We start from the raw sequence: 11,036 nt of genomic DNA, 5'->3' as shown, positions 1-11,036 counted from the left end.
TTGGTGTTGCCTTTCCAGCCCTGCTCCAAGCACAGCTTCGGGCAGTCACACACAGCATCCCAGCCCAGCCCCTTCCCAGATTCCCCGGCGGGGCATGCAGCAACTCACCCTAGGGACTGGTACACGCTCTCCAGCTGCTCCTGCCCTGCCACTAAACACTGACCCACGCTCTCGGCCTCTGTCCCTGTGCCTTCCCTGGGGTTCCCGTCCTCTGCCTCTCCCTGTGCCCAGCAGGGATTTGGCACAGACTGTGCTTTCCCTGAGACTCTGAGCCTCTTGGTCCACCTGGAGTTGGAGTAACACCGCTCAGCCCTGAGCCTGGGCCTCACGTTCTGCAGTGGCTGCGTTTCCCTGGAAGGGCTCGCTTTTTCTCCCTCCTCCCCAGGCCTTTCCACAGCCGCTGAGATGCAGAATGCTCCTCTGTGCCGCCTGCTTGCACTAGGTAAATTATTTGTGTAATGGGCTGGGGTTATTTTTTAAAGTTGGCAGAGTAACTGTGAATCATCAAATCTCCCTGAATTCACTCCTCACAAGACACCCATAAAAGACCCCATTGTGTGGAGGAGTGATGGGAGCGGAGCCGGGGCCGGACAGAGGCCCCACTCAGTCGATTGTGGATCCGCAGAGGCTGAGTCCGCGCACCGCCGGTCCCAGGGCTGGGATGTGCCGTTGCATCCTCTGCTGGCAACTGCGAGGTCACACGGACTGGGTCCCAAGCGCTCAGCCAGCACCCCTGACAAAGTGCCTTAACCGCTGATGTTGCTTTTGCTGGAACGAACGCTTTCTCCGTTTTCCCTCAATTTTAACAAAAAAGTGCAAAATCTGCTCCAGTGCATCCGCGCTGTCCCAGCGGCGACCGGATGGGACCGGAGCCCGGCAGGAGGGGCCGCTCCGGGCCGGGGGGACACGCGGGGAGAGCGACAGACCCCGCAGCGGGGCGGGGCACGGGCCGGGCGGTACCGGGCGGTACCGGGGCTGCCCGAGAGCGGCGGGGCCGCGGGCGCGGGGGGCGCCGCCGAGCCGAGCCGAGCCGAGCCGAGCCCTGCGGGGCCGGGGCGGAGCCGGGGCGGGGAAGGGGCTCCGGAACGCCCGCCCCGCGCGCAACCTGAGCGCAGGAGCGGCGCCTCGGCCCCGCCTCGGCCGGCGGCGGGAGAGGCTGCGCTCGGCTCGGCTCGGCTCGGCTCGGCCCGGCCCGGCTCGGCTCGGCTCTGCCCTGCCCCGCCCGGCTCTGCCGCGCTGCCCGCGCTGCGGGCGGAGCGCGCAGTCCCCGCGCCGCGCGGTGTCCCCGGCGCCGCCAATGACGGCGGCCGCTGGCGGCGGCGGGGCCGCGGCCGGGTGAGGCGGCGGCGGAGCGCGGCGGGCGGCGGGGCCGGCGGGGCCCGCGCCCTCCCGCACGATGTCAGCGCAGGGCAAGTTCAAGAAGGACAAAGAGATCATCGCCGACTACGAGGCGCAGGTCAAAGGTGCGGAGCGGGGGCCGGTGCGGGGCGCGGCGGGGCCGCCTTTGTGTGCGGGGCGGGGCGGGGACGGGCCGGCTCCGGCTCCGGCTCCGGCCGCGGCTCCGGCCGCGGGGGCTGCGCCGCCGCCCCCCGCCCCTCCCGCGCTGCGGCAGCGCCGGGCGCGGAGCCGCGGCCCCGCGGAGGAGCCCCGGCCCTGCCCGCCGGGCGCTGCCATCGCCGCGCGGGGCGCCGGCGATGGGCACGGATCGTTCAGCCCCCGGAGCGGCGCCGGCCGGGGCCGCCCCGCGGGGGCAGCGCCCTGCGCCCACCCGGGCAGCGCCCGCCCGCCCGCCCGCGGGAGCGGCGGCTGCGGGAGCCCCGCGGCTGTGCGGGGTCGGGAGCGCTGCCCGCGGCCTCCCGCCGGGGAGCGCATCGATCCTGCGGTCCTTATGTAAGGAAGTTCGCCTTCGTGCTCCGGCCCCTCGCCTCCAGGCCCGCAGTCATTATTATGCAAGTGCCGGTGGTGGTGCGGGGTGCGGAGCTGTGCGGCAGTCGCTGCCTTCCTGAGTGTTGGAGAAGAGTAAAACTAGAGGTCTTGTCTGTTGAGATCGCTGAGCATCGAATCCCAGGCTCCAAGTTAATTCTTGTTTCGAGGGAAAGTTGGTACCCAGTGACACATGGCAGCTCTGCAGCCCAGGGAAGGGCTGAGCGGGCTGGAGGCAGAGGGAAACGAGCCCGTGTAACCAGCCTTCTGTCTATTGTACACCCAGGGATTGTCGTGTTGGTACCAAACTCTAATAATGGGCATTTCTGGATAATTTAATGAATCTACTCTTTATTGCAATGATTGCTAATTCTGTTAGCTGATGACAGTTCCTTTCCCCACCTTCAGACGGAGGATACTCTCAGCTGCTTGCTTCATGCCTTTTCCTTGCATTGCCTCCTTCAGTCCCCCCACTATTATATAAAACCAGCTCCACTCTCCCTTCACTTGGTTGTTTTAAATGGATACGTGTTCACCACTTCGTTATATTTAAGTGCAGGACATGGTTAATGAAAAGTATTAAATAGCTTTCCTGCAGATTAACTTGTGCTTGTGCAAACTCAAGCGCTTCCATTTTTCTCCAGCACCCAGCTCAGCTGGATGATGGCTGGTCTGCACAGACTCCGCTTGGAAAAGTCTCTGCCTAACTGCGGCAGCGCGATGCCAGAGGGAGGGATTCTGGGGAAGGGGCTGGCTGTTGGTTTCGTGCCATTGTTTACTTTCGTGAATTTCAGTCTTTTGTAGCTGGCCTCAAAGAGTGATGGAACAGTCACAACACGCCCTGCTCGGTGCCAATTACCTTTCTGCTTGTGTGTAATTTGGGCAAATTGATGTTATTGCACCCTGCAGTTAAGCAGATGAAATATTCTTTTAGTCTGTGGTATTGTTCGTTTTATGGGAGGGGATTTGCATTTGTTCCCAGAGACTGTCCCATGGTTTCACGGTATTCTCAAAGGCATCCTTGGTTGGGTGATTCCTGCTTCTAGGGTGCTCGGGGTGCAGAGGGGTCACTGGGGGCAGGACTGGTTCTGAGCTGTTCCAAAAGCTTTGCTGTGGATGTCTCCAGTGTTTTTTCTGATTGTTGTTTGTAACTGGAGTACTCACAGGCCATGATCATTCTTGGCCTGGCTTCTGTAGCCTCATGGTTTCCATATGTGAGGCAGTTAATGTTGGAGCGTGTGTGAGGGTGTTACATTACACCACAGTGATCACGTTTTGGGCAGCTGAAATGCAGTTTGCTGATGGGCCAGGAATAATTTCCTTGATACTGTTCTGTGCATAATTACACCTCCAGGAATGTCTGATTCCTGATCTAGGGTACTTGATCTGTTTTCACCTGAATAAAGGCTAATGCTTGTGTTGGCAGGATGTGACTGTGCCTGTAGCGGGGGAGAGGTGGGCAGGCAGACCCCAGGGCCCGTGTGTGCTGCCCACCCGCTGCCTTTGAGGAGGTGGCAGCTCCATCCCTGGACACGTTGGGTCTGTTGCAGGACCAGGGTGGTCTTGGGATGACCATGGTGTGATGCAGGAGCTCCAGTGCTCACAGCTGTGACTGGATAGCCCTCACTTGCTGTCACCTCTGTGGGACAGCCATCACTTGCTGTCACCTCTGTGCAGACCAGGGTGGTTCTGATCTTCCCACCTTGCTAAAGTGGAGGAGGAGGATGAGGATAACCATCTGAGCTGGAAGGGATTGGTACAGAGCTCTGCTGAAGCCTGCGCTTCCTCATGGAACAGGAGCAGTGTAAACAGGTGGCTAAGCAGGCAGGACAGCAGTTGGTCATTGCATTTGTAGGGTCCCAAGGAGGGCTGGTGGCCGAGGATGTACTGCAGGAGGAGTGGGGCTTTTCTGTGCTCGGTTAAGTGTGCCAGCCCGACATGGGCCAGGGTTTGTGATCATCTAAACCTTCTCTGAGGCTGTGACAGTGACCGTGAACACCCACCTCCTCTTGTGCAGAGTCTGGTCTCTCCTGGCTTGATTGAAGGATTGGATGTAGGCTACCTCATTATCCCAGATATCCTGCTTATTTTCTTCTTGGACTGAGTCATTATGCTATTCATGTCTAATCCCTTGCTACCCTTAATGAAGACAGTTGCCCAAACCTCCAGAGAAAGACTAAAATGGAAGAGAAATAGGGATAAAGAAGAGGGAAGTGGTGGCAAGGGGGACTAACAACCAAAGTGTTGATACAGAAATGCTGAAATATGAAGATGATAACAGATGAAAATTTGAAGCGGTGATCTCATACTACAGAGGGTGGGCCTGGAATCTGAACATGGCACACTGCTTGTCCCCATGGCATGGACAGGCAAATGGAAGGGAGAAAGGTGGAACCCTGCATGTGAGCTCCAGGGCAAGTGTCAGCGTGGACGGAAGAGAGGTAACCCCAGCCAGCAAAGCTGCACTGGAAATGCATTTGAAGATGAAGTCAGAGAGGATTGGAAGTGGGCAAGGTGCTGCTGTGGAGGTGTCAGCCAGTGCTGGGTGAGGCAATGATCTTCCAGCAGAGCCTCAGGTGCATAAAGCCTCCGTACCAGAGAGAGGAGCTGACAACACACCTGGAATGACATGGGGGGGAAAGTTACTGAGACCGATTTCAGGGAAGTTTTGCTGAAGCCTCTCGCTCTGGTTGTTGGAATTAGAGCAGAGGTGGGGTGGTCTGGGGATGGCCTGTCGGTAGCTGCAGGGTGGGAGCTGAGCCCTGCCCGACCTGCGGGTGCTGCAGCCATCGAGGGGCCCACGCGCTGTGTGGGCAGTGAGATTGGAAGGAGGAGGGTGTAACTGGGGAATTATCTTCCTGCACAGGGTGATTTATTGGCCTTGATGCCTCTGTATCTCCCTTCCTTTCCTGGAGAATTGTGTCTGCTCCTCTCACGGCGACAAGGAGTTGTCCTGAAAATGCTTGGAGAGATAGCGGGGGCGTGTGAGGTGCATGTGGGTCTGTGTGCTGGAGTGCCCTGCTGCACACGCTGTTCCCGGCGTCTCACGGAGGGCTGGGGGCTGGTGGCGGGGGCTGGCGGTGCTGCAGGGTGCCGGAGCCTCTGGCTCGGTGCCTCTGCCTTGGGGAGTGGGAGTAGTGACGGCCGCTGCCCGCGGCTGCTGCAGGCGCTGTCCCCGCAGCTCTGCAGGGTGTTACCGTGCATGGAGACCTCTCTCCCACCTCTCCTGCACACATCAGTGCTGCCAGGCTCCTTCCCAGTGTGGCCTTTTCTGTCAGTTATCCAGGGTCTGTCCTTCCCTTCTGCTGCTGCTTTGCACCCTCCAGCTGTCCGGGAGAGGAGAGAGCTGGCCCCAGCTCTGGTAGGAGATGCTTGCTGGATGGTACCAGAAAGAAAATACTTAAGAATACTTTTAGGAGGCAGTTTTTCTTATTTGCCTTAGCCTTGCAGACAGGAGTGGTGGTGTTAAAAATAAACACCAATGGAGATCTGGCTGCAGATTTACAACTGCCACATGACAGCTGCCTGCAGAATACAGAACACAGCAGATCCTTGGATGCACAATTTAAAGTGCGTGTTTTCAGATGTGTAGTTTTAATTGGTCTATCTGGCCAGAAATCTAAATAAATGTCTCTCCCTCATTATGGTCACATGCCTGATTTGTGGCTCTAATGCAGCAAAACGAACCAGTTTTAATTATGCAGATGCAACCGCCTATGGTCCAGCCTTGGCAGTCTTGCAGAAAATTGCGCATTGTGTTGATTGGCTGCTCAGTTTTATGTTGCTTCCTGCAGTTTTGCCTTAACCCCGGCGAGACAGGTCCCTGTGTGATCCCCCTGGCTGCTGTTGGCAGGGGACTGCTGGGAGGCGGTAGCATCTTGTGCTGTGTGACTGGCAGGTGACATGATCCTGTGTGATCCTGGAGGTGGGGCTCTCCAAATGGTGCATCTGGCTGCATAATGGCAAAGGGATGATTCCTCGACTTCTGGGACTCTTAGTTGCTATGTAAATCGATAATAGAACTAGGGGTTTGATGGTTTTAGCATATAAAAACACTAAAAAGACTTGCAGACTTGGGCCTAAGAAAATGAATGTATTCTTTCCCATTTTCATAAAGTTTAGGTTAATTTATCATTGCCGTTAGCTTCCTTTGACTTCTGTTGCAGTTGCTGCATCCCTTCTCTTGTGTGTATTTTCTTTTCCTACCTCTTGCTCTCTTTCCACTTTGCTCAGAAAACGTTGGGAAAATTCAAATAATTTTCTAGGATACTGGTTTGCTCGGGGGAGGAGCTTTGCTTCCCAACGAGGAGAGGCATCAAGGCTTGAACTTGACAGCTCATTCAATGAAATGGTTCAATGCAAGAGAGAAAGTTGCACCCCTTTGTGGGAGCTGGTGGGAAACTGCTAAGTATTAGTCACAAAAACATAAAAAATGTCTGTTGGCGTAATTGTTGTGCTTAAGAAAATGTGGGGAAGTGTGACCCAGTGTGCCTGGCAGAGCTCAGCTGGCTTTGGTGGAGCTGTCTGCAGCAGGTAGCAGATCCTGATGGGTCTGCCCTGGTTTCTGCTGTGAGACTTGGGGAGAAGTGCTCCACGCTGGTTGTTACCACCCCATTCCCTGCTGCGTTTCCTCCCTGGGTCTGTGAGCTCGGCCCTGGCAGCTGGGCTTTACAGAGCCCTCTGTGTGCAGGCACTGGGCCACGGGCAGGGACAGCAGAGAGTTCAGATGTGACTCCTAATGAAGATTAATTGTCAGCTTCTAACGGAAACAGTTTGAATTTATCAGAGGTGTTCCTGCAAAGTGCAAGTCCTGAGCGCTTCAGCAGAGGCTGGGATGGCTCAGCTGAGTCTGCAGCTCCTGTGTGTGGCTGACCACCACCAGCTCTGTGCAGCAGCTGCGGGGGTGGTCCATCCACCCTCAGCAGCTCCTCCCGCTTCGGACTCGAGGTCAGAGCTGCTGAGCAATATGCCCGGGGTCATGGCTTGTCCCAGGGCAGGCGTGGCAGGAGTTGGGGTCCTGCCGAGCCCTGAGGTGATTTAGGTACAGAAGAAGATTCTGTAAGCCTGGCTGTGTTCTTTCTTACCTGACAGCCGGCAGGTGCCTGGGTGTGCAGCTGGCATTATTTGTCAGCCTACCTCTCCTCCTGATAACAATAAAAACCCTCGTACAACACTTATTCAAGGCCTGTAGCTAGTCCTCGTTCCAGGTGAAGAGTTTTAAGTGCAGCACCAAACGGGCTTCAGGTGCTTAGCAGATATTTATAAGCCTCTGTAAGGGGGAATGTTGTAAGTTCTGAGTGCAGTTTCAGCTCCTGTCAGGAGCAGGATTTACTCTCCCTTTTGCTGGCCTGTGGAAGATGGGGGGGATCCCTCCCCCTTGAGCTCTCGGGTTTTCTCCTGCCTGGGTTTGGCTTGGTTTCAGTAGCTGTTCATCAAACAACCATGCATGGCAGCAGCAGCAGCAGTCACCTCTGGAAATGCCTTTGCTGCCCTGGGAGGTGCCCGTGCTCCGGGCAGGTGTGGGACAGTTCACACAGGTGACCAAGCCCTGGCTGGGGCTCAGGGCTGCAGAGGTTCAGCAGCGTGTGCAGGCGTGTTCCTCGTGCCACTCAACAGCAAAACCGTTGTGGAGTCATCTCCCCTTTGTTACAGCCTGGGTGGCTCTGTAGTCCTGACTGTCGATTTAATCCCAGGAGGCTTTTGCTGAGCTGCCAGCAAACCCTGCTCCAGAAAATGCGAATATTCCTTACTAATAACTGATGTGCTGTGTGTGCCCCACCTCTGTGTGTTGGTGGCTGTGCCACAGCGGTGACTGGGGCCGTGGAGATGGTGAACAGGTGAGCCTGGGGGGTGATGATGGGCCGTACCTGTCCCTGCTGACCTCGCTGGGGCTGCCAGCCCTTGCCCCGTGCCCCTGCTGCGGGCCTCTGCTTACTGGATGCGCGTTATGCTGTCCACGTCTTCAAGAGCCTCATTTGTAAACTTTTCCCTGACAAGCTGGCCTGAGATAACTTATTTTAGTCTTCCTTTTCTCTCTGTGAGGCAGTTGCAGTGGTTTGGGCAGAGGCAGCCACTGAACAGTGTATTGCAACATGCAATTTTAAAAGAGGAAGTGGAGTATCAGAATGAAATTAGTGAGGGAGTTCTTGTGGCTGTGGTGTGCTCCCTGGCCTGGACCCAGTCGCTGTGATGGGGCTGTGTGTTCCAAACTGCCCGGGTGCTGTGGGGCTGTGTCATGTCTGTGATTTGCCAGCAGCTTGGCTTTAGAGTTCACCTGTGACACGGCACCATCACAATGCGGCAGCCAGGCCAGGGACATACAGCCCTGCTGATTATCCCGGGCTTGTGCTGTTTCTCCCAGGGCTGCTGGCACTCAGCAGTGAGGAGACAGCTGGGAGGATGGCCGTGGTAGGGAGGGAGAGGTTTTAAATCCTCCTTAATTAAAATATTCGCCTTTGTTTTACCAACAAAGTGCAAAAAAGGTGTGGTAACATAATCCCAGAGTGGAAACTGGTGCTTCCCATCCTCTTGTGGAGTTGGGTCCCCAGATTCAGCTCTGCGGGCACAGCATTATCAGAGGGGAGCAGCAGCAGTGCCTCTGGCTGGTGTTCATGTGGCTGTGGGGCGGTCTGTCTGTCTGTACTAGGTGGGTTCCCCGGTTTGGGAACCTCTGGCCTGGGGGGATTGGGGACCAGAGCTGCAAACTGGGAGAAGGCTACTGCTCTCAGTGCTGCTGAGCTGCCTTAAACAGTCTGCCTCCCAGAAGTGTTTCTGTTGGCTTTCCAAATGGGCTTTCCTGGCTGTGAAGCTCCACTGATGTTCAAGGAGGTTCTCTGTGTGGTGCTGCAGGTTTTCATCCGGAAACTGCAGAGTTTGGGAAAATAACACAGCCACACTGTGTCCAGCAGCTTCCAAGAAGAATGTGCATTGTCATTGGTTGCTCTTCTTGCCTTTGAAGTTGGAGAATAGTTTTGAAGAGGGGAAAAATGTCTTCAACTTTTTCACCTCAGCCTTTGGGAGGAACAGTTGTGTCTGTGGCAAGAGATGGCAGTCACTGGAATGTGCCTGGCTTCCCAAAGTAGCTCTGTCTTGTAGCAGTGGCAGGTGTGCAGGACAGCTGAGGAGCTTGCTGCTAGAAGGACTGTGGGTTGAAGTGGTCTCAGTGTCTGTATCAGCTGGGAGAGTAGAGGAGGTTGCTCCTTTGTTGAGCATCTCTGATGTCCTGCCTCAGGTCGAGGGGGGGGGATGCTGTTCTTTGGGATTCTGTTCATCCTGCTGCTTCTGGGGATGCTCAGGGCTGCAGCCCTCCCGGACAGGGAATTTATCCCTGTGCCTTATGCTTTAGTTATTACTGGAGACAGCAGAGTAAGCTGTAGTGCGGCGGGGGCGGGGGATGAAGCTCGGTGCTGTTTTTCTCAGGCTCGTATTTTAAGTGTAAATAAGTGTACACTGGATTAAGTGTAAATATTTAAGAAGAGAGAAGGAAACAGACATGTAATTGACCCGAGTTCAGGAGATGGAGGACTGACTTTAATGATTCCCATTAAGAGAAGAGGGAATTTGGTTTTCCATGGCTTTTTTTCATGTTAGTCCAGCTCTGTGGAGCAGTGTTGCACACAGCAGGACTGCAGTAGTCCCTGTCATGGACTTGGTGAAGTGGTGGCTTCTCCTTCCCCATGACAGAGCCTCAAAGATGCGTTTTGTTCAGGCTGCTGTGGCCGTGCTGCTCTTTGTTTGAAGAGTCGTTTGTGGTCGTGCTGTTTTGTTTGTTTGAAGAGTTGTTTGTGGTCTCCAGGCACTTCTGTGGCACGGTGAGAGCCCGAGGGGATGTTGTTCATTTGAACTTTAAGAGGAGGTGATCTCAAGAACAGATCTAAGCTCGAGATCATCTGTTTGATAATTTTCGGTTGCTGGTCTCATGAGTGTGCAAAGTTTTTCTCTTGGTCAAATGTGCTAATAAATCAGTAGTTGTTTCATGGGAATGACATGGGTGTTGGTAAGAATTGAAAATGCTTCCGCTGCCCAATGTGCCGGAATTCTGCTCTACTTTTGGTGCAAGCTGGGTACCCAGATCAGCTGAATGCTTTCCAGAAACTTTGTGTGTGACCTGATGGCTGCCAGCAGCTGGGATCCAAGGGAGTTTACAGTGAGTGCTGGGGAACATCACTATCGGTGAAAGCTCTGGCTCAGAGCCTGGCTGCAATGGGTGGCACTGGCTGTTCAGCCCGTGTGACCTAATGGCTCTAAGTGGACTGGGTTTGGTAAGGAGTCTGTGTTTAAATCTCCACTCCCTTCTTTTTTTACTTCATGGAAATTGGGCTCTCATGACACTTTAATCACTGAGATTATGGAACTCATGGAAGAGTAAGGACAAGAGATCAGACTGTTGGTGTGGCAGCCTGAAGCTTTCGTGTTGGCTGAGACAATTGAAGGTTTTCTCTGTGTGAAAACAGGTTAATTGATCTTTGGGAAAAGCCTAAATGATAATTAATTCAAGACGACTTGTTAGTGTTGGAAATTAGTTAAAGATCCAGACTTGTATCCGAGGTGGAGAGAGGGAAATCCTGCTGCCATTTTGCAGTATTGGCAGCGGAGCAGGACTGAAGCTGCAGGAGAGCTGGAGGATGGGAGCTGCATGGCCAGAGTGATGGTCAGGAGGCAAAGCCTTGTGCAGACAAGTCCTGTTTGTGAATGTTGCCCTGGAGTGGAATGCAGTGTGGATCAGTGGGCTGTGGCTTAGGACAAGATGGGAATGGTGTGAAAAATGCCGTGTTTAGCTGCTCAGTTAGTGCAGGAGGAAACACTGCTGGCAAGATTATCCTGCCAACAGCGGAGAGTATATTTAGCTTTTTCTTAAAATCCCCATCTAATGCTCCTGCCTGCCCTCAGAGGCTGATTAGTCACTCCAGACTGATGCTGGTGCTGAGCACTGTGGAGCTGGATCCCTGGACTTGCAGGCAGGACGGGGATGTGTGTTCAGTGATGTCTCTGGGAGGGTGCTGTGGACAACTGACCAGCAGTGACTTCCACTGGAAGGAGATATGCATACCCCCAGCTGATGAAGATGTGTTGGGCCTTCTAAGAAAATGTTGCTGTACACACCTGTTCTTGCT

The 11,036-nt window shown here is 54.8% G+C and overlaps 1 protein-coding gene across 2 annotated transcripts in view; it reads left to right on the top strand.

The window, feature by feature from the left end:
• The first annotated feature begins 1,378 nt into the window (after window positions 1-1,378).
• SRGAP3 (SLIT-ROBO Rho GTPase activating protein 3) overlaps window positions 1,379-11,036 on the top strand; it is a 72,193-nt gene continuing 62,535 nt past the window's right edge. For both annotated transcript variants that reach the window (XM_066195069.1, XM_066195068.1), the window contains exon 1: window positions 1,379-1,463. In XM_066195069.1, coding sequence (XP_066051166.1) covers window positions 1,397-1,463 — 67 coding nt within the window. In that variant the 5' untranslated portion in view covers window positions 1,379-1,396. The remainder of the gene's footprint in view (window positions 1,464-11,036) is intronic.

The sequence above is a fragment of the Chamaea fasciata genome, unplaced genomic scaffold (genome assembly GCF_029207755.1).
Source record: "Chamaea fasciata isolate MVZ Bird 193981 ecotype frontalis unplaced genomic scaffold, bChaFas1.0.hap1 SCAF_13, whole genome shotgun sequence".
NCBI classification, from domain to species: domain Eukaryota; kingdom Metazoa; phylum Chordata; class Aves; order Passeriformes; family Sylviidae; genus Chamaea; species Chamaea fasciata.
Note: the sequence above shows the minus strand (reverse complement) of the source record. Positions and strands in the feature narration are given on the sequence as shown.